The 22,733-nt window shown below is 40.6% G+C and overlaps 2 protein-coding genes and 1 pseudogene across 7 annotated transcripts; all 3 read left to right on the top strand.

Moving 5' to 3' along the window:
- Window positions 1–5,618: 5,618 nt before the first annotated feature.
- Window positions 5,619–6,217, top strand: LOC104863227 (annotated as a pseudogene).
- Window positions 6,218–9,173: 2,956 nt separating this feature from the next.
- Iqcf3 (IQ motif containing F3) lies at window positions 9,174–20,696 on the top strand. Of its 6 annotated transcripts, none has more exons than XM_010625402.1 (8): window positions 9,174–9,359; window positions 9,439–9,501; window positions 9,646–9,657; window positions 10,252–10,799; window positions 12,239–12,437; window positions 17,819–17,880; window positions 20,051–20,170; window positions 20,618–20,696. In XM_010625402.1, exons 1-4 carry the CDS (start codon window positions 9,348–9,350, stop codon window positions 10,639–10,641), a joined length of 477 nt encoding a protein of 158 aa, XP_010623704.1. In that variant the 5' UTR covers window positions 9,174–9,347; the 3' UTR covers window positions 10,642–10,799; window positions 12,239–12,437; window positions 17,819–17,880; window positions 20,051–20,170; window positions 20,618–20,696. The 6 variants fall into 6 exon arrangements, with proteins under 6 accessions (XP_010623704.1, XP_010623702.1, XP_010623701.1 ...); XM_010625400.1 differs by having other exon boundaries at window positions 9,174–9,278; window positions 20,032–20,170; XM_010625399.1 differs by having other exon boundaries at window positions 9,174–9,278.
- Window positions 20,363–21,841, top strand: Iqcf2 (IQ motif containing F2). Its single transcript, XM_010625398.1, has 3 exons — window positions 20,363–20,444; window positions 20,618–20,698; window positions 21,414–21,841. Exons 1-3 carry the CDS (start codon window positions 20,427–20,429, stop codon window positions 21,795–21,797), a joined length of 483 nt encoding a protein of 160 aa, XP_010623700.1. The 5' UTR covers window positions 20,363–20,426; the 3' UTR covers window positions 21,798–21,841.
- Window positions 21,842–22,733: the final 892 nt, after the last annotated feature.

Here is a 22,733-nt window from a genome sequence, read left to right on the forward strand (position 1 = left end):
AGCACTTTGCTGTTGTCTGAATATTATTCTTTTCTTTGGTTTTTTTTTTTAATGGAATGTGCCGAATGTCTATAATTTTGTTCAGATGACTGCAGAACCTGGAAAAGCTGTTGCTGCTATTATATAAATTGAATTTTGGGAAACTTTAACAGTGCTGCCAACTTTGGAAAAAGTCATCCCAATTTACTGTGTTGACTTGGCATTGTACAGAAATGGACAACCATATTGGTCTAGAAATGTTAATTTTTTTTTCCATGTGTACAGGGGTAACACATCGTACTAAATATGTAAGGTCATATCTACATGGGTTTGATTACAGAAACTAATAAAGTATTCCCTAAATAATGAAAAAAAGAATAAGATAAGACTATAAGAGCGAGAAGCAATTTAAATATGTTTAAATATGTTCAGGCCATTTTCATCTCCAGAATTAAGGATTATTTTGATGTTACATCACTGCCTTTTCTCTTTTACTTTCCTTTTTAATTTTATTTTAGGATTCCCTATTTTTAATGTTCATACAGAGATTTCTTTAACTGAAATATCGAATAGTTTCTGTGGTGTGAAAAACTATAATAGTACGCAGGATCCTAATGAGATAATTAATAATGTGAAATAGGAAGTAAAGGGCTAAAGGTGTAAGGAAAGTGGGAAGGGTGGGAGAAAGGTAATAAGGGAGAGGAAAAAAATATGAGAAACTGAAAAAATGGAAATAAAGTGTTTGTAAACGGGAAGGGGAGGAGCGGGTGAAGGGAGAGCAGGGACAAGGGGAAAAATGAGAATCAAGACCTATTATGTAAAGGTACAGAATCCCAAAGATGAATGTAATTGTATTGTATACCTAGATTGTACCAATAACCTCAATAAAAAAAAAGAAAAAAAAAGGAAGCTGTATTTTCACTTATGTCACATGTCATTTGGCAAAACAGATAACAAAATACTAAGACCCTAAACAAATTAATAAACACTTTTTTTAAAGTTGAATTTTATTTGAGCCACATTTTAGTAAGTGGACTTCAAATTTAATTTTTTTTAAATTAAGAACTTGATAGAAAGTGTACCTAGGCAATTCCTGACATTAAATGTGGATTTGTAGCTCATATCCACATATACAAAACTAGATAATAGTTGTACTGCTATGAGGTGTAGTGATAGGGGAAAGTGCTGTGTATTAATGTATAAATCAGCCAATCATCTGAAATCAGAAGGCCTGAGTGTGTCTTGAATCATAGATGGTCACTTAGGAGCCAAATCTGAAGTTTTTAGACTTTGCCTTATTCATGAGTCAGCAGCAAGGAGCCATGGACACTCATCAGCCATTCATGAATCGCCACATTCAGCAGAAGTATATTGCTAGGGGCCTTGCTTCACTCACACAAAGCACACCGGTGGCAGCTTTCACTTCCAAGAAACCCTCTGTGCTGCTCTGCTCCTAAAGAAAGTGGGCAGCCTTTCATGGTGAGATCCAGTTGTGGGTGTTGCATCTAAGAGAGAAATAGGGAGAGCAGGGCTTCTCAAACATTAGCACATGCCACATCAGGGAGAGGGCTTCTGAAAACAGAACATGGATCCCTACCCAGGTTCCTGCTTCCATATAAGAGATGCATGAATGTGTGTTTCTAATTTTTCAGATGATGGCATGGCCACTATTCTTCTGGGTGGCCCTCTTAGAGAACCACTGGGGGAGAGCTTAGTTAATCAGGATTGAGGTGACTGAATAGCAGCACAACAAAATTCACAGTGGTTTAAACAAATGGGAAGTTTACTTCTTCCTATGGATGATCCACATCTGGTATGACCCTCCAAAAGGTGAGGAGTCCTGGCCCCTGCTACCCCTTTACTCTGCCATGTATTTCCCCATTCTCAAAGTGTGATCCAAAAATGGTTGCTTCTAATTTAATTATCCTGTGCACAATCTAATCAGCAGAAAGGAAGGACCAGGCCTTGCTCTTTCTCTTCAAGGGCATATATTTGAAGTCCTAAGAGCCATTTTGGCCCAGTTCAGATGGATATAAAAGAAGGTCACATAAATGGGGAGACATACTATGTTCATTGATAGAACGACTTAACATTGTAAGATTGAAAGTATTCTGAGTTAATCAGTTAAATACATATTGTAATAAAATAAAAATAAATTCTAATCAAACTTTCATCAGGAGTTTTTGAACCTGACAAACATTCAAAACAATTATCTCAAAGAATAAATGTCCACTGTCAGTCTGTTTTGACAAAAAGAAGAGACAAAGAATAGGACTGGACTCAGTCATACTTAAATGCATTAAAAATATAGTAATAACAGTGTGAAATGGAGGCACCTGCTACTGAGAATATGAGGTGGACAATGCACATTTATTTATAGATTTATTGAGCTCATCCTTTTCTTCCTTCATGAATACAGCCAAGGAGCAACCCCTCCCCAGTCTAGCTTTAGAGAAGTTAATTTCCTGCATACAATAAACCAGAGAGTTCTGGACTCAAGGAATTCAGGCATGGCTGGAGGTAAGAGTGAAGGACCACACTGAAAATGAGGAGTGGTAAATAGCAGCAAATTGACCTCTGTGAGATTTGGAATCCAGACATTGGAAAATAATAGTTTGGAGAAGGAAAAAAAACATGGGTGGTGGATCCCTAGAATTCAAAAAGGATCTGAAGGGAGAATTGTAGCCCACAAGAAAAATAAAGAGACAGACCTCAGTGCAGAAAAAGGAAGTGGCAAACTGCACTTTCTCCCTGACTCCTGGCTCACAGTGTGAGAGAGAAGGCTCAAGTCTATGGAGATAAAGTTAGGGATGGTGACTCAGAGGTCTCTAGAGAAAAATGCACCAGTGGAACAGAGCAATGAATTCTTTGAAATACAACAACTGGTGATTGACTCCAGTCCAAGCATTCCCTGAAGAGGATGCTTGGCCAGGCCATTTTAGGGAGGGGGCCAAATGAACCTGGGACTTGAAACAGCCACAGGATGGCTTCATCTCAGGACCACCAGTGACAGAGTGAGGCACAACTATGGGAGACATCTAGGGTCAGGTAGCCTAAGTTAGACCAGCAAGAGATACCCAGAATGTTGTAGGCTGAACAACTAAGGACCCAACACCACAACCAGAGGCCAGGATGAGCCAAAATTCTGTGGAGTTGAAAACATCAGAACTGTCACCCTGCCCTATTCCTATTGCATCCTTGCATACCCTCTAATCTCACTGCAGGCTTAGAGGGATCGTCAAGCACGGATCTGGGCTCTCTCTGACTCCTTAGTCTACCACTGACAGTGGAGATATGCCCTGAATTGGACACTACCACAAAACCCAGAAGAAAACCACAGGCTTGAAATCATAGAGAAATCTATTTTTTCTTTTTTCTTCATTGTTTTTGTTTTTTCATGATTGTCAACATTGTTTTTAGTTTTGTTTAGTTTTTGTTGTATTTTTCTTCTTTCTTTCCCTCCTGTCTTCCTCGCCAGTCTCTCAAAGCTCGCACAATCTTCCTTTGTACTTTAGCTGTACTTCTAATATCTTTCCCTCATTCTCTACTTTTCTTCTTATCCCTTTTAAATTTTATCCCCTAAAGGTAAAATCACTCTATTGAAGGGATATTTATTGTATATATTTCTGATTTGTTTTAGATTTTTCCATATAAGTATAAATCTTGTACAAATGATTAAAGATGGAAAATTAACAGTTATAACAGTTTGTCATGTTCTAAATTGTGCTTGATGCTATTGTTATTACTGATTCTACAACTTTAGCCAAGTTGACATAGCTGTTGTGATCAGGTAGACTTCTTTATATGTCAATACAGAGATTGTCTTGGGGTCTTAAACAATACCATAGTCCAGTACCAAAGACCTGGGTGGTAGGCCAAATAGGCAGAAACTTCTCATCCCTAATGAATTGAAGAGGCAGGATCTTGGGACAGACTCAAGGTCCAAAACCAGCCCTGAAAAGTAGTCGTTTCCAAAGGAGATATTGATACTAGTAATAAAAAATTTACAAGCATCAACACAGAAAACAAGTGAAAAATAAAAAATGAGAAGACACAGAAGCAAGATGCAGCCCTTGGCCTCCAGCTTGCACAAGGTAGACCGAGAGGTCATCGAGGTGGAAGAAATCAAAAGCCACACTGATCAACTTCCTAAAATGGTAGCAGCAGAAATAAAAAAGCAGATGAAAGAATTATTATCATTATTGGCTGATGATGTGGCACTGTACATAGAAGACCCCAAAACTCCACCTAAAGAATTAATAACCAAATTGAGTAGCACGGCAAGATGTAAAGTCAGCATTCAAAAATCAATAGCATTCCTGTACACAAATAACAAACTCACAGAGAGAGAAATTAGGAAAACAACACCTTTCACATTAGCATCAAGAAAAATGAAATGCTTAGGAATCAATCTAATGAAGGAAATCAAAGAACTTACATTGAAAATTACTATCTTCTGAAAAAGGAGATTGAAGAGGTATCAGAAAATGGAAAGATATCCCTTGTTCTGTGATAGGCAGACCCAATATAATGAAAATGGTCATACTTCTGAAACTATTATACAGATTTAATGCAGTGACCAAAATACTGACAGCATATGTCACAGAACTAGAGAATACAATCCTAAAATGCATATTGAATGAGAAAAGACTTAAAATAGTGAAAGCAATTCTGAATAACAAAGGCAAGGCAGGGAGCATCACAATCTCTGATTTGAAATTGTACTAAAAAGCTATCATGAAAAAAACAGAATAGAAGCTTCAGAAATAACTCCAAACAACTCATTTATCTTTGACAAAGGGGACAACACCTTCACTGGAAGAAAGATAACTTCTTTAATAAATGGTGCTGGGAAAACTGGCTTTTGGCATGCCGAAGATTAAACTAGACCCATATCTCTCACCAAGATCTCTATATTAAAACAGTAACACTGAAAGTGCTACAAGATAGAATAGGTAAAACTTGAAGACAAATGTATAGGCAAAGACTTTATGAGAAAAACCCTGATTGTTCAGGAATTATTACAAAGAATCAACAACTTGGATCTCATCACATTAAAAAGCTTTTGCACATCAAAATGAACCACCAACAGAATAAAGAGACAACCCATGGAATGAGGAAAAATTTTTACCAGTTATTGCTCAAAGGACTGGAATATATATTTGGAATATATAAAGAACTCAAAAAATTAGCTACCCAATTTAAAAATCTAATCCAAAAATGGGTATCTGAAATGAACAGTCACTTCTCAGATGAAGAAGTACAAACAGCAAATAAATACATGAAAAAATGCTCCTTCACATCACTGGCTATTCAAGAAATGCAAATTAAAACAACACTGAGATTCCACCTCACTCAAGAAAGAATGGCTATCTTTATGAAATCAACCAATATCAAATGCTGATGAAGCTGAGGGGAAAAAAGAACTCTTCTCCACTGTTGGTGGGATTGTAAATCGGTGCAACCACTATGAAAACCAGTGTAGAGATTACTTAAAAAACTAAAACTAGAGGTTCCACTTGACCCAGCTCTTCCCCTTCTTTGTATCTTCCCAAAGGAGTTAAAATCATGGCACGCGCCCTGCTCCATGTGAGCCGCTCACGCCCACGCCCCGCACCACAAGCCCCACAACCGGTACCATGAGCGGCCTGAAGCCGGAGGGCTAGCACGGCACGGGCCCCGGCACCAGCCCCGGCGGTGGCGGCCCCGAGGACGAGGTGTGGACCCTGTTTATCAGTGGCCTCCCTATGGACATCAAGCCCAGAGAGCTGTACCTGTTTTTCCGGCCGTTCAAGGGATACGAAGGGTCCCTCATCAAGCTCACCTCGAGACAGCCTGTTGGTTTTGTGATCTTTGACAGCCAAGCAGGCGCAGAAGCAGCCAAGAACGCACTGAACGGTATTCGCTTTGATCCTGAGAACCCTCAGACCTTGAGGCTAGGATTTGCTAAAGCCAACACCAAGATGGCCAAGAGCAAGCTGAGCAGCATTCTCCCTGCCCTGGGAGCACATTTCATCACTCGGGACACCTATGACCTGATGAGGGCTGCTCTGATCCCTGCATCCCCAGAGACCTGGACCCCTTACCCTCTGCACAGCGCGAAGCTGGCCCCAGCCATCTCTCACGCTGCATTCACCTACCCGGCTGCCACCGCGCTGCCACCCTGCATGCTCAGACGCGCTGATTCCGGTCCTCTGACGCCTCCCAGCAGGGATGGAAATACCGCCAGTTCTGCTAGCTCTGCAGTCTTGTCACCAGTGAGCTGATGCTGGGACCATGTGGTGGGGCCAGCACAGGACCCCAAGTTTCTGCCACCCCCAGGCCTGTGCAGAGCTCTTGCTCCCTCCAAAGACTGTGAATCTTACAGCTGTGGCCCAGTGGGCAGGGTCCCATGTCCCTTTCCTCCTCTTCCTCAGTCTTGTGCCATCGCAAAACCCTCACCCAGGGCTTCCTGGGAGGATCTGGGGCCCAGTAAGGCCTGACCTCTAACGCTCATTTGCTTCTATAGCTGCCCTACGGGGAAAGGAGGTGTTTAATTTTGCCTGTTTTCTGGCATGAATGAAGACACTTCAGCCTGTGTATATGTGAGTTTACAGTTCATTCTGTCGCCATAGCATTGGGTCCTGGCACTCTTGGTCATCCCAGTGCCTGGTCCCTCCTGCCACACCCCACCCCTGCCCCACCCACTTCTGGGAGGCTGGGGGCCTGCAGCGCCCACACTTCGGGCTGCACAGGCCCCACCCAGCACTGGCCAGTGTCGCCTTTCACTTCAGACCAAGGCCCGGTGGCCTCCTCTGCCCACTCTGGTCACCTCTCCACAGTGCACCCCACCCCTGTGCTCCTCACTCTTTCCAAACCTCAAAGCCAGCCAAAACGTGGAAAGTATTTTTGTACCCTGTGTAACAAAATATTTATGCATCATAAAGGATTTTTCATGTGTGTACCATTAATTATTAAAGAGAGACCGTGTTTGCTCTGTCAAAAAAAAGAATTAAAATAATCATACCATAGCAGTATATGCATACACATGTTTATAGCAGCACAATTTGTAGCTAAATCTTGGAGACAGCTCAGCTGCCCATCAATGGATGAATAGATAAAGAAAATGTGGCTTTTATGTACAATGGAGTACTATTTTGCTATAAAGAAGGACAGACTTGAGACACTTGTAGGTAAAAGGATTCATCTGAGAAGATAATTTTAACTGAAATAATTCGGACACGCATGTTAAAACATCACACTGTTTCTCTTGTATGAGAAACCCTAGGTGTATGGAGTATAGATCTTGGGAAGTAGAAAGAAAATGTTCAAATGGGATGGGGGAACAAGTGAGGGGCAGGAAGGGAGGCAATAGGGATTAAAAATTAAAAAGTATGCAAGAAAACAGTAGAAACGAAGTTTTGTAAATGGAGAGGAGAAGAAGCATTGAAGGGAAGAGGGGGAATGGGGAAAAAAGAATTAAAATACTTTATGTACAGGTACAAATTCCCTATGATGAATGTGATCAAAAGAGAAAAACTAAGAAAACAGAGGGAATATAAAATATATTTTTAAAAAACGAAGACATTTCCCAAAGACAAATGATATAAATTTCCAAACTAAGAGGCTAATCAAACATTCAACCCAATGGATGTTAACAACAAACAAAAGCAAGAGAACAAATCCTTTTTTCATCACTGACATCCTGAACATCAGAAATAAAGATGTTACTAAATGAATCTAGTGCAGAAAAATACTAAGTTGCACATCACAGAGAAAGAAAACAGATGGGAATAAGACTTTTAAAAAATTGGAACAAAGTCCTAAAAATTCTGAGAGAAAATTATAGTATTTTCTATCTAGAACTCAATGCACTATAAAATTCTCAATCATATTTATGAGCAAAATGAAGTCCTTTACAGACATGTGAGTCTCTACAAGTTTCTAAGCATACACTCATCTCTAAGAAGCTACCACTGGATGTTCTCATGAAGATGAGGTCTGCATCCAAAATAGAGGAAGGTGTCGTGTGCAGGACTGTATTCCTTGGTGAAAACCTCAATGTAAAAGGCAAATCAGAATCTAATAAAGCATGTAATAACCCTAGATGAGAAAGCACTTGTTGAAAACCTAGACTTCCCAGAATGCCCATCCCTGATGGTTTAGGACCAAGTTGCCTTATCAGAATTTGTATGAAACTGGGAAGGTAGCACAGAAGCAGGTGATTTTCCAGTCATATAGGCAGATAGGCACAGAGGTGTCAGAAGCCTTCTAGCTTTTTCCTCCCATGCCCTGCTCTCCCTGCAACCCCTCCACCCCTCCCTATTTACAAAGATTTTGTTTCCATTTTTTTCCTCATATTTAGTCTTTTCCCTTCTTTCCTTCCCCCTATCCCTCCAAATTCCCCTTCCCCTTTGGAACTTTTCTTCTGATTTCACATTATCTATTATACATTTTGATCCTTATTTACACTTTCAGTTTCTCATACCAGAGAAACTATTTGATATTTACACGTGTGTCCTATTTATTTCACTTAAGAGTATAGCCTCAGTGTGCATCCATTTACCTATAAATGTCTCTAACTAACTGACTCTTCAAAACATGACCTCTGCCACCACTGGGTGTCTACTGAAATGGGCTTGGAGCTATCCTCATAAACACAGTAACTGCTCTGGAAAATGTCTCTACCTCAAGAAGGTTCATCATGATCAGGATGGAGGGCTTGTTTTAAAGGATACAAGCAGGGAAGCTAAGGCACCAAGCATCCACAGAAGATGGTGAGGGCAGTGACAGTAGTAGGAGGGAAGGTTACAGACTGGCTGAGGTACCCCACATGACTTTCACTAACCCCTTAATCTCCCTAATCCCTCCACACTCATTTTCACCCCTATTAAAAGAACAACTTTCCTCCTAGGAAGGCTTCCACAGCAAGAAGGTGGAGGACATGGGGATCAGCCTGAATCAGCATGGTGGCAAGGCCCACATACTCCTGCGACAACATGAGCTGCTCTACTCGGTAGCTGGTGAAGGATGGGCCTGACAGTGGGCCAGAGGTCATTCGTGGGTCAGGACAGACTCACCAACCCTGAGGATTCTGGTCCATCTCTGGCAGAAAGGACATGGGAAGGTGTTTCCTTTTCCTCAAACACCTTGGAAACTGGAGAAGACAACCTAGTCCTTGGTCATACCTGCCCTTGTGACATCATGGCCATCACTTCCTCCACTACCTGTCCCGCCCTGCCCAACTTAAAGAAACAGCAAGTAGAGGGGGATGACCACTTTAGCACCTGCCCCCCTCCATCATGGGAAGTCACTGCTGTGTAAGATGCCATCAGACTCCTCCGGGTGTGGGGAGATGTCCCCCATAGAGGGAAGACCTGGATGACTCTATGGGAGGCAAGGTGTGGGGAGCAGATAATGTGGGGACTTTGCACAGTGACTGGCCCTCACCCATGACCCCTCCCACCATTTTGATTGCAGAGGTGTGAATCAGATATAGAACCACTAGAGAGACAAGAGAGAGAAAGAGAAAGGCAACGAAAGGTATGTGGGAACAAGGAGCACAAAAGAACCAAAGGACTCAGGGTCCCTGAAAATGGAGGAGCCATCTCTGGACTCATTGGGGTTGGCTCAGCATTGCTTTACTTCTACTAAATCCCCTCCCTCTCCTGAACGAACTATGCACAGGACACACAGCAGGTGAGGCCCAGCACAGTGAGAAGTGGAAAGATAAATAAGGGTCAGCCTGGGGCTGCAGGGGTATACAGTGACTAGAGGTAGGCACTGATGTCAGTAGAGGCCAGAAGAAGGCCAGGGACTTAGCTCAGTGGTGCCTTACCTGCCTTGAATGTGCAAAGTCCTGAGTTTGACCGATGGTACTGAAAAAAAAAAATAGAGGTGAGAAGGGGCAGGACCCCAGATAGGATATGTGAGTCCCAGTAGACAACCCACATGAGTTGTCAGGAGGCAGCATCCTAGGCTACTTCAAGACTGAGGTGCAAGCAAGCATAAATGCAGAGGATCCTTTGGTTCCTCAAACCCATAGTGAGGAAGTTTCTGCTAGTCTTACAAACCTGAGAAGTCCACAAAGCAAGATATCTCTACTTTATAGATGAGGACAAGGCAGCTCAGTGAGCAAATGTGACTGTATCCATGAGTAGGAAAAAAGCAGAGGAGAAACCCTTCTTGGCTCTCCTAGACCCTCAGAACCAACAGGATGGGGACCAACTATGACAGAAATACCTGTGTCTGATGGTGGCAAATTTAATGGGGGTCTTTTCTTTGCCTTATTAGTTGCTTCTTGCAAAACAACACAAAAGAAGGGTTGAGGCAGCTAGGAAGATCCAGGCCTGGTGGCGTGGCAACCTGGTACGCAGGACTCTGCTAGTTGCTGCCCTCAGGGCCTGGATGATTCAGTGCTGGTGGAGAACAATCCTGCACAGACAACAGAAGAAGCTGCGGCAGTCCCTTCTGAGGATATATGTGATCCAGGAAGAATCCGTGGTCAAACTCCAGTCCTGGGTTCGCATGTGGCAGTGTCGTCAATATTACTGCCAAATATGCGAAGCTCTCTGTGTGTTTAAGCCCTCAAACAGCAGTCTTGTCATCCAAAACAAAGACACTTTACAATATGGAGTTGTTTCCAAGCAGCCAGAGTTCCACATTGAAATCTTATCAGTCTAAAAGCTTACATAATGAAGGCCTCATTCCAGCACTTCAATAAATATCTGACCTGGATATGTGAGTCTCAGTGAATGCTGCAGCCATAGGAATTCAGCCCCAACACCAGGAACTCATGCCCAACCCCTTCCTCCTCTACTTGGGGAAAGACTTTAGAGCAGGTAGGCACACCTCCAGCCCCACAGTGCCTACGACCCCTGTTTGGCCTGACTCTGTATCCAAACCAAGAAATTATGGCTCAACGCTAACTTCATACATGCAGAGCCAGGTCCTTACATTACCCTGGCACCATCTCAACCCTCTGAAGTTGGAATTGGGAGGAATTGGGTTTTGCTTTCCTGAAGTTTCTGGGCATTACCTCATAAATCATCACAGTGACACTATTTATGTTAACCACTCTGGTCTCTGATTTTTGTTGCTATTGTTGCCTTCTATTCTCTAGGGCAGAGGTCAGAAAAGTATGGCCTGGAGCCAAATAATTGCAAGTATATGAACATCAAGTCTAATATACCTACTATCTGGCCCTTTATAGAAAAAGCATGTCAACCCCTGCCATAAAGACACAGATTCTTATGCACTGATCCAAATGTTTCTTCTGCCTCACCAGGACTTGTGAGAGGCTGGTCTGGCCACCGCTTTACTGATAACTCTGCAGTCATGCTCATCCCTCCCTTGGCATTCTCTTACAATTACACTATCAATGCCCCCTCCACTTTTGCATGAGCCACACACTCTCTTTGCTTCATCCTTGCAACAAATGTGTGGAAAAGTCATCATGTATATGGTTTGGTTTTGCATTCAAGACAACAAATTTCTCATGGACAAACTTTCCAAGATACTTCTCTTTTCAGTTTACCTTTTTTCATGTTCTTTTTCTTCCTGTTCAAAATCACCTCTCCCTCCTCTCCTTTTGGCCTTAAACAACAGAGTCATCACACTTAGCTGAGGAAACAGCAGCAGAATGGGCCCTATCATCTTCCATCTTATCCTCCTCTCCTGAATCCTACACTTGCTTACTTCCTTGAGCAGGAATGAAATCTTTATCCTCATCCCAGGCCACCTCTTCCACTCTGCTCCTTTTCTCCAGTTTGTCTTTTGCCCACCAACCTCTCTTGCTTTTGCAAAGACTTAAATCTTAGAATCTCATTTATTTCTGTAGATCAGTTTCTACCTTTTCACTTAATCACTGCCATTTGCATATTAAATGTTCCCCATTATAAAAAAAAAAGTCCATTCTTCACCACCCCCTGTTCTGCTGATGTGCATTCCCTTCATAGCAAAACAGACTGTCATTGTCTACACTGCCACTCCTCCCATTTTTTTCTGAACTCACTCCGACTGGGCTTCTCTTCCTTAATTCCACAGGAAATATACTGGTCCAGTGGTATTGAGAAATTTGAAATTTGACAAAAATGACCAAAATTACTTTCTTCCTTGAATCTGTGCCTCCTTATGTAATGGACAAGTGAGTTACAACAATAAAGATGCATCACATTCTGCATCAGATTTGGGTTAGCTTATCTAAACTGGCAACTAAAGAGAGGGCTAGTGCCCAAAAAGTTCTCTCAGCACTGAGAAGCCTCCTGATGTGTGCCTACAGGAGTCAAAACAGGAGATGATGCCAGCTTGTACTAAGAAGGTGGCAATGGAGATGGAGAAAAATCAAAGGATATGGACTGTATTGCAGAAACAAAGCCCACAACATCCGCTGATGGTCTGATATGGAAAGGAATGGATGAAGAGAATGGAAAAGGATTCAAAGAGGAATTCGAATTAAACAGATTGGGTGAATGACACCTGTAGGTTCTTTACCTTGCTTTAATTATTCATTTATTTTTTCAGACCTAACGTATACTAGTAGACAGAATAGCATAACCCCTCTCTACACATCACACAGAGCTCAATAATTAATAACATATGGTCAACGTTATTTCATCTCTACTTCTCACTCTATGTCCCACTGGACTGTTTCATAGCAAATCCCAAATCCCAAAATATTTCATTTCATCATAAATAATATAGTCTATGTAGTGAATGATTAAGAATTTAAAGGCACATAGCCACCTATTTAAATACACCAAAGTGGTTTTTTATAAAGGTGCAAAAGCAATTCAATGGAGAAAAGACAGCCTTTCAACAAAAAGTGCTAAACTAATTGAGCAGAGACAAAAAATAAAGAAAATAAAGGAAAAAAAAAAAAACCCTTTGACCTGTCTCACTCTGGATACAAAAATTAACTCAAAATAGATCGTAGACATTTATGCCCAACAACACTATAAAAACTTTAGAGAGAATCTTCAGGATTTCAAGTAGATTTAAAAAATCTAGCCAGGCATGGTGGCACACGCCTGTAATCCCAGCACTCAGGAGGCTGAGGCAGGAGTATCGCTGTGAGTTCAAGACCAGCCTGGGCTACATAGTGAGTTCCAGGGCAGTCTCAACTACATAGTGAGACCCTGTCTCAAAACACCAAAAATCTTAGGGTTGATCCCTAAGAAGAGATTGATAAATTCATCAAAATTTTGAGACTTTTGCTGTATGAAAGATGCTGTGGAGGAGAAGAAAAACCAAACTGCAAAATGGGGGTGTACTTGCGAACCACGAATTGGACAAAGAACTAGTATCTAGAATACATAAAGAATTCTCAAAACTCAACAATAAAAAATAATTTTAAATGGGCAAAAGATATTAAAAAAAACATTTCATTGAAAAGGATGTACACATGACATATAAGCACACGAAAACATCATTAGTTATTAGGAAAACTAAACACAATGAGATTTTGCTATATACCTGTCACAATGGTTAAAATTAAAAAAAATAGTGGCAGTGCCAATGCTGGCTTAATGCAAGCACATGCCTGCAATCCCAGCACTTGGGAGGCTGAGGCAGGAGGATTAGTGTGGGTTTGAGGCCAACTGGGCTACACAGTGAGCTCAAGGTCAGCCTGAACTACATTGTGAGACCCTATCTCAAAAATAGAAAAAAGAATGCAGACAAACTTAATCTCTCATGTATTGCTGATGGGTGTACTTATTGTGAAAAGTTAATGTTTACAACTATATGTATATGTAAAGAACTGAGTATCCCATCATCCTAATACATGTATAATTGAGTTATCAGATTTGTAAGTTTTTATACATCATTTTTGTTTCATTTAATTGAATAAACATTTAATTAAGTGGGAAAAAAGTTAAATAAATATGGAATTACCATATGATCCAGCAATTCTACTCCTAAGTATATACCCAAGGGAATTGAAACAAATATTCAAATTCAAAAAAGCTTGTACAAAAATGTTCATACATGCATTATTCATAATAGTGACATTGTGAAATATATATTTGGTCTTCACCCACACTTCCTGAAATACAGCTTCCAAGATCCTTGGCATCTGCAAAGTGATTTTTTTTTTATATGCTGAGCTGACTCCCGGCTAGCCTCAGGATGGTTGGTTGCCAGGGGAACCAGCCTTGTGATTAGATATTGCTGCTAAGTGATTAAGCCAACATCATAATAATAGTTTGGGTCCCTGCTCCATTTTTTAATTGATTTAATTTTATTTTTTAATTACATAATACATGTAGTTCTTAGGTTTAAAAATTTCAAGAAGCCAGGCATGGTGGTGCATGCCTGAAATCCCAATACCCTGAGAAGCTAAAGCAAAATCACAAGTTTAAGTCCAGCCTGGGCAACTTAGAGATTTAGTGAGACCCTTTATGGAAATAGAAAAATTAAAAAGGGATGGGGGTGGAGCTCAGTGCAAAGGTCCTGGCATAAATCTCCAGTACTCTCCCTTCAAAAATCTTCAAGAAAAGGTCCACACTCTCCCCACTGATAACCTCCCATGTGTTACTCCATTAGACACACACACACACACACACACACACACACACACACACACACAGATCTTTTTAGGTTAAAGGTACCCTCTATGTATACTTCTGTACCTTGATTGTTTTCACATATTCAGTGGACATGAAGTTCTCTTAATAGCTATATGTATTCCTCTCTATGGCTGAGTGTGGTCCTCAACCTTGTGGATGGACAATTTTTTATTTACCAGCCATCTACTAATATTTGGGTGTTTAACAGTCTTTTCGTATTATAAGTAGTAATGCAATGAAAATCTCTATGCACATATTATTTTGTAGTTTTTGCCTCTGAATCTAGGATAGATTCCTGGCAGTGGGATTCTGAGTGAAGGTTAAGTGTGTAGGTATTTTTGCTAGATACTGCCAATTTCCCTTCCCCAGAGATTGTATCATTTCCCTTCTTAACAGTAATGAATAAGAATGTCTACTAGCCCAGAATTTACCCAAAAAAGAAAAGTGTTAACCTTGTATCTGAATCATTTTAAAAAATAGTTATATGATCATTAAAGACCAATAAACCTATTTCAACAATTTTTAAATGACAAATTTATATCATGTAGACCCTTCTTTCAAATATACTACCAAAATTTCTACTTGATTTTTAATTTTTGTTGTTGGGGATTGAACTCCTGCTAGGCAAAAATGCTAACCATTGAGTTGCCAACTTTCACAAGTATAGTCTATAAGACACTTTGTTGACTTATGAACAAATCCAATTTATGAAAAATTCCCCCAGAATGGAACTTATTTGTAAGTCAGTGACTCATTGTAAAAGAACACAAGAACTCCACAAAGTCTTCTAGACTTAATAATCAAATTCAGTAGAGTACCTGTATACGAAGTCAACACACAAAAATCAATAGCTTTCCTGTACTTGAACAACAGACTCACTAAAAGAGGAACTTGAGAAACAACTCCTTTCACAGCAGCATCACAAAAACAAAACAAACAAACACACAAAAAATACCTAGGAATCAATCTAAAAAAGACCTCTACCCTGAAAACTACAGCATTCTGTAAAAAGAGATCAAAGAAGATATTAGAAAATGGAAACACATCCCTTGTTCCTGGGTAGGAAAAACCAATATAGTGAAAATGGCCATACTTCCAAAACTGCTATACAGATTAAATGCAATCCCAATTAAAATTCCAACAACATACTTCACAGAATTTGAGAAAACAATCCAAAAATTCATTTGGAGACCTAGTATAGCAAAAACCATGCTAGGCAACAGAGATATGACAGGGGGTATCACTATCCCCCAACTTGAAACTATACTACAAAGCTACTGTGACAAAAACAGTATGGTACTGACAAAGAAATGGACCCAAGGATCGGTGGAACAGATTAAAAGATGCATAAACAATTCCAGACACATTCAGCCACCTCATCTTTGATAAAGAAACCAAACACCCTCACTGGAGGAAAGATAACCTCTTTAATAAATAGTGCTGGAAAAATAAGGCTTCAACTTGCCAAAGATTAAAACTAAACCTATATTTCTCACCATGCACTAAACTAAAATTAAAATGAATCAAAGATCTAAATATTAAAACAGAAACACTAAACTGGCTGGAAGAGAAGTTAGGTAGAATTCTTGAAATAAATGATAAAATAGACTATCTCATCCACCCATCACACAATATATTCAAACTTTATTCATATACTTTGTTAAATTTCACAGTCTTTTTTAAAAATTATAACAAGAGCTAGAAATTCATCTGCTGCAGGTCTTCAGATTTCCAGTACAGTGTGCCATTGAATAAACCTTCTCAATATTCATCTAACCTCATCTCTCAATAACATAACCCTCAATAAAATTTTGTTAGAAAATACATAGTTTTCAAGGAAAATATGTGGCTCAAGGTCCAAGAGATTATTTGTTTTTGGCTCCCAAATGAAGTCTTCAGTTTAACCAAAAATCTCTTAGTTTTTCACTTAATCATCCAAACTCCCCCTGGCTGGCTCAGCTACTCATCCAAATACACCTGAAGGGCAGGCATCATACCTGCCACCTCAAATAATGTCAACATTACTGCCCACAGTGGCTGGTTAGGCCTGTCAGGAGGTACTGTGTGTTTCCTGTGAGTCTGATTCCTGCTCAGGCATATTCATCAAGACTGAAATCCTAGCCGGGCATGGTGGCACTTGACTGTAATCCCAGCACTTGGGAGGCTGAGGCAGGAGGCTCGCTGTGAGTTCGAGACCAGCCTGGGCTACATAGTGAGTTCCAGGTCAGTCTCAACTACATAGTTAGACCTTGTCTCAAAAAAAACAAAAAACAAAAACAAAACAAAACAAAAAAACCCAAAGCTTTGTAAATGGAGAGGGGGAGCAGCATTGAAGGAACCAACAAAGAAATATCAAAATTGAACCAACTCTTTGAATAAATTGACTTAATAGATGACCACAGAATGTTCCACACAAGAACAGAATACACATTCTTCTCAGCAGTACATGGGGCTTTCTCCAAAATAGACTACATGCTAGCTAACTTAGTTATTGTCTCATTCCTGGGACAAAATACCTGACACCCACACTCACAAGTTAAGGGAAGAAATGCTTATTTTAACTTACAGTTTGTAGATGTTTTAGTCTATAGTTAGTCAGCTTCAAGATAGGTTGGCATGGCAGAGGAGAAATTATCCATAGAAAGTCAGGGAGGAAGCAGCATGACCTCCTTTTTGTCCTTTTTATTCCCTCCAGGCTACAAGCCTCTTGGTCAGTGTCCCACACATAGCCAGGGTAAGTCTTTCCTCTTCAGTAAATTCATCAACCACACACAAAACTATGCTAAACCAGTATAGGTGGGCTAATCCAGCATGACACCCATAATCCCAGTCACTCCCGAAAGCCCCACCTGAGAGTCCATGAGGCTTTGGGGGGTAAGTCTAGATACAAGCCATAACATTCCACACCTGGTCCCCACAAGATTCATGTATATCCCTTTATGCAAAAGGAATTTAATTCATCTCTAAGAATTTCCAAAGTCCTAACAGTTTCAGCATTGCTGAAAAGTTCAAGTCCAAATTCTCCTCTGAGACTTAAAGCAAACTCCCAGCCATGAATCTGTAAAAAAAATGAAAAGAAAGCAAACAAACTAGAAATAGAAAGGAATTTCCTCAGCCTATAAAGTGCTCCAACAATAAACATCATACAAAAGCTGATCAAAGAATATGGTATGTGTTTAAATAAGAAATCTATTAATTTTAATGGGATTAATATAATTTTAATGGGATTAATATTTTATTATACACTGGTGCCTCAGTTCATGAACTTAATTCTTTCCACAATTTTGTTGCAGCCAGAATTGTGGAAGGAATTCTGCAACCAAAATCATGGGAAGAAGCAAGTTCATGAACTGAGGTACCACGGTATTAATTTTTTAATTCAGTGTATATTTTGATCACACCTTGTCTCTAATGGTGAAGTACTGAAAGCTTCCTCCCTAAGATTAGGAACTAGACAAGGATGTCCATATTCGTGCCACCTTTCTTCATTATTGTATTAACCCAATGATAGTGAACCTTTTAGAGACCAGTGACCAAATGGAAACCCAAAACCCACTTACTTATTGCAAAGTGCCAGCACTACATTTAAACCTGAATACTGGGATGTTAGTTTAGAAAAAACAACCCATACATTAACATCTTTTCTCTTAAAAGAAAAGCAAATACAGTGGCACCTCAGTTCACAAATGTTTTTGTTTGCAAGCAATTTGGTTCGCAAACAGAAGAGTTTGGCACAATTTTGCTTGTGTTGGCCAACGCTGCACACAGTGACAAACATGGCTGCCCTTTTGCCACACAAACACAAATGTGTCCATCTTTTCCAAAATCATAGAACAAATTAAGTTCATGAATTGAGGTACTACTGTAATATGAGTGTGATAGGTTTGCCAACACTGTATTAGAGGTTCCAACAAGAATACTTAGCCAACAATGATAAATTTAACTGTACTGTATACTTAGAAAGTACCAACAAACTCCATAATATTTTTAAAAAAGAGTACTTAGCCAATAAAATTAAAGTAGGAATACTTATCCAGAACAGGAATAAATGAATCACTATTTGCAGATGACATGATCTAGTGTTGCAAGATATAAGCTCCATATCCAAATACAGTAGTATTTTCCATTCAGAAACAATGAGAAATCAAAAAATGAAATTGAGAAAACAATTCTATTTACAATAGAATAAAATAATGCAACATTTAGGAATAAATTTAGCAAAGTAAGAGCAAGACTTGTACAATGAAAATTTCAAAATATTATTGAAAGAAATTTTAGGAAGACCTAAATAAATTTTAAAACATCCTGTGTCTATAGATTAAAATATTTAAGAAAACGGTACTCACCAAATTTATCTTAGATTATACAATTCCTATCAGAATTTCATTCTTTTGTTTTTTTTGGTACCAGGGATCAAACTCAGGACCTTGCACTTGTGAGGCAGGTGGCAGCACCACTGAGATAAATCCCTGGTGTATCAGAATTTCAGATGGCTTCTTTATAGAAATTGGTAAACTGGTCCTAAAATTTATATGAAATCTCAAGGAACGCAGAAGTGCCATAGCAATTATAGAAAAGGAAAACAAAGTTAGAAGGCTCACATTCTCAATTTCAAAACTTGTATAAAGCTACAAAAATCAAAACAGTATGGTACTGGCATAAAGACAGACCAATGACACAGGATTGAGAGTATGAAACCTACATATCTATGGGCAGTTGATTTTTGACAGGGGTACCAAATCCATTTAATGGGAAAGAATGTTTTGAACAAATTGTGCTGAAACAACTGGACATCCTCATGCAAAAACAAAAACAAAAACAAAAAACTGAACCTCACACCATTCACAAAATTTAACTTGAAATATATAAAAGATTTAAATGTAAAAGTTAAAACTTTAAAACTATTAGCAGCTTAAATCTTCATGTTCTTGGATGATGCATAAAAATACATAAAAGAATTCCCAAAGAAATGGAAGTACAGTCCATGTTTTTTAAAGAGAAAATTCAGTATCATAAAGCTAGACTTTCTTCCCCAAATCAATGCATTTACAGTCAAAATTCTAGCTTGACATTTCAGGAGACTAACACTGGCCCCATGGAAATTTTTATATTTTAGAATATCTTTCAGTATCTTAAATCCCTTGGAAATATCTGGATTTGTAAGTTTTTTAAACTTTGGGTTAGGTCTCGTTGGTCCCTTGTTTATGGTAAATATTTAGTGGCCTCCTTAGTGCTTCATTTTGGCAATTTATATTTTGCTCAGAAATCATATTGACTTAGTGTTCTAAATGTTATATTCTCTTACATTTATTTAAATATCCCGGTGGTTATTTCATCTTTCTCTTCCTACTCTATTTTCTTACTTGGTCACCCAGACTTTTGATATATTTCTCTGTAATACTTGTCTTGCCAAAATACTACCTTTTAACTTTCTTTTCCACTACCCACTATTGTTTTCTGTGCCATTTAAGCTTTTAACCTTGATTTTATTGCTTTCTAAATTCAGCTGGCCTATCTTTTGCTAGTTTCCTAAGGAGTGCTGAAGTGCTGAAGCCTAAGTAAAGAGAAGACAGGAAGCATCACATCCGAGAAGACACTTGAGAGCTGTCTGGAGAGTACTTCCATGGTCCCCCCCACACTGTTATGTGAGTGGCCATAAGGAGGCACTGTAGATGAACCTCAAGGAGGACAGCCCTGGCATGAAATGTCACAGAAGGCAGTAGAACAGTAGTCCCGGCTCCCATGAAGCTTTTTTCTGAGGGAAACTCAACTCTGTGGCAATGTCTTAATCTAGGTCATAATGCAATTGTGAATTCATAGCTTTTCCCTCACTCAAATGACTCATGCCAGACCTTGCGAAACAGGGAAATCAGAGCTAAAGAACCATCTAAAAGACAGGCCATGGGAGTTCAGTTTTGTGTAAGAGACATAGCCAGATCTACTAAGTGACCTGGGGGCTGGGTGGGTATTGCCCTGGACTTCACAGGTGTTGGGAAAAAGAGGGGATGCTAAAATGGTAAGCACCTTTGTACAGCTCCATAGAGAGAAACAGCAGTCTTAACTCATTGTTTCCCATTTAATTCTGTTGACAGACCAAAGACAATCTAATTTTATTTGTATCTGAGGATAATGAAGCAACAATTAAACCGAGGCAGTTGAAGAAGGCAAAACAGGTGAGTAGAAGTTCACATAGTTAAGAGAAATCCAGACCACTGATATCTCTGTCCAGAGGGTGTGGGGTTCTGCCTTTTATGGATCCAGAGTTAAAATAAGCAGTCATCAACTCAATATTGACTCATTTGCCCCATCCTTTTCTCAGCCTGAGCTGTCTGGATGTGGGTCTGACTGTGACATAGAGAGCGACTAAAGGAATGAAACCCACCAAAAAGTGCCTGGGATATAAGCAAGGATATGAGGACTCTGACTTAGAGAGTGGGACATTCCAAAGCTGGGAAGGCTAGGAGTAGAATACACATGGTGAGGCCAATGGAAGCCTACCCCAGTATCAAAATACTTGGTTCTGACAAGGAAAAATAAGCCAATGTGTTTCGGGATCAGCATTAGCAGAGAAAAGCTAGGCGAAACATTCAAAGGCCAAACCCAACCCCAAGCAGCTCTGAAGAGGTGGAGGGACCAAACTATGTCATGTTCCCCACACCCCTTGCTTCTTCCTTGATCAAAAGGGCACCGTGACTCTGAGGGTAAGGTGATGTGTGCAGGGTTGTAGAAAGGAATCCTATCAGCTCTCTGGTGCCCGTGGTGTCCCACCTCCTATGAGTTCTCTGAGCAAGGGCTCGCATTGAGAGAATCTAGTCCCCTTCCAAGAAGATCCTGGACCTTGGTGGCAGGAAGTTAGTTCCCTGAGTGGTCTCTCTTATCTCTGTCTAGAAGAATTTAAGAAAGAAACTGAACTCAGCAGCCATCCTGATCCAGGCCTGGTGGCGGGGCACCCTGGTACGCCGCACACTGCTGCATGCAGCCCTCAGGGCCTGGATCCTTCAGCGCTGGTGGCGGCAGGTGATGGCACAACTGCTGGAGAAGAGGCGGCGGGCAGCGCTGACTGGTTATGCAATCCGAGAGAGGGCAGCAATCACACTGCAGTCTCTGGTTCGTATGTGGCGCATCCACTGGCGATACTGCCAGGTGCTCAATGCCATCTATGTCATCCAGGGCCACTGGCAATGCCACAACTGCCAGACCTGTGCCTTCCTCCGGGGCCACTGTGTGGTCACTGCCACTCACCTGCAGTTCCACATTGAGATCATCAACTAAGAAGGGGCCTCAGTAAAGGTCTGCTTTTCTTACAGTGTCCCCAGGTAATGGTGACCTTAAGATTTGGAACTTGCCGCCTCCTATTCTCTCTTACAAAGAACTTCAGTGAGGTATCCCTGTGTCCATGGACCCTGTGTTCATCTAACAATGGCCATATGTCACTCGATTGTCAAAACAGAAACTGAAGTCTCAGTCTGGCCTGACACGTGACAGAGCCAGAGTCCCAGTTCCTATCCCCAGCCCATTCCTCTCCCCACCCAGGAATCTGGGAGACAGATGACTACACTTTCCTGAAAACTCTGCATTTATGGATGAATATGGGGCTCCTTCCTGTCAGCCTGGGACCAGGGTTGGCTGGTCTGACATATCCCAGGGTCCTCTTCGGCAAGCACCTGGAGAGAATGCCAATGTTTGGCTGACTCTCCTGGGAGCAGTGCGGTGTGGCCCAGGTGAAGAAGGTTGGCCTCAGTGCCAGGTGTGCCATGGCTGGATGTGCTAATGGACGATGGTGACAGGAGTTCACAGCTCTCCAGCTCCTTCTCCACAGTCCTCTCTCCAGAACTCCTCTCCCCTAGGGCTGAAAAACAAAGTTCCCTCTGGTTTTATCCCTACTCTTACAACAATTCTGGTGACTTTGTCATCAGCCAGGATGACGCTAGTGATCTAATTCTTCCCTCAAATCTTTTCTGCTTCTCTTCTCAGCCGCTTACTTTCATAGTCACAGAGAGGCAACACTGTCCAAGGTTCAGGGATGTAGCTCAGTGGCACCACACCTGCCTTGCAAGCACAAGGTCCTGAGTTTAATCCCCTTTACCAAAAAAAAAGCAACTCTGATGATGGAAATACGTTTAAGGGAGCTGTCCAACATGGAAGCCTCTGGCCACATACAATTGTGAAGCACCTGATATGCAACTGAGGAACTAAATTGTATTTAAA

This window comes from Fukomys damarensis, unplaced genomic scaffold, assembly GCF_012274545.1.
Source record: "Fukomys damarensis isolate Sample0158 unplaced genomic scaffold, DMR_v1.0_HiC HiC_scaffold_37, whole genome shotgun sequence".
NCBI classification, from domain to species: domain Eukaryota; kingdom Metazoa; phylum Chordata; class Mammalia; order Rodentia; family Bathyergidae; genus Fukomys; species Fukomys damarensis.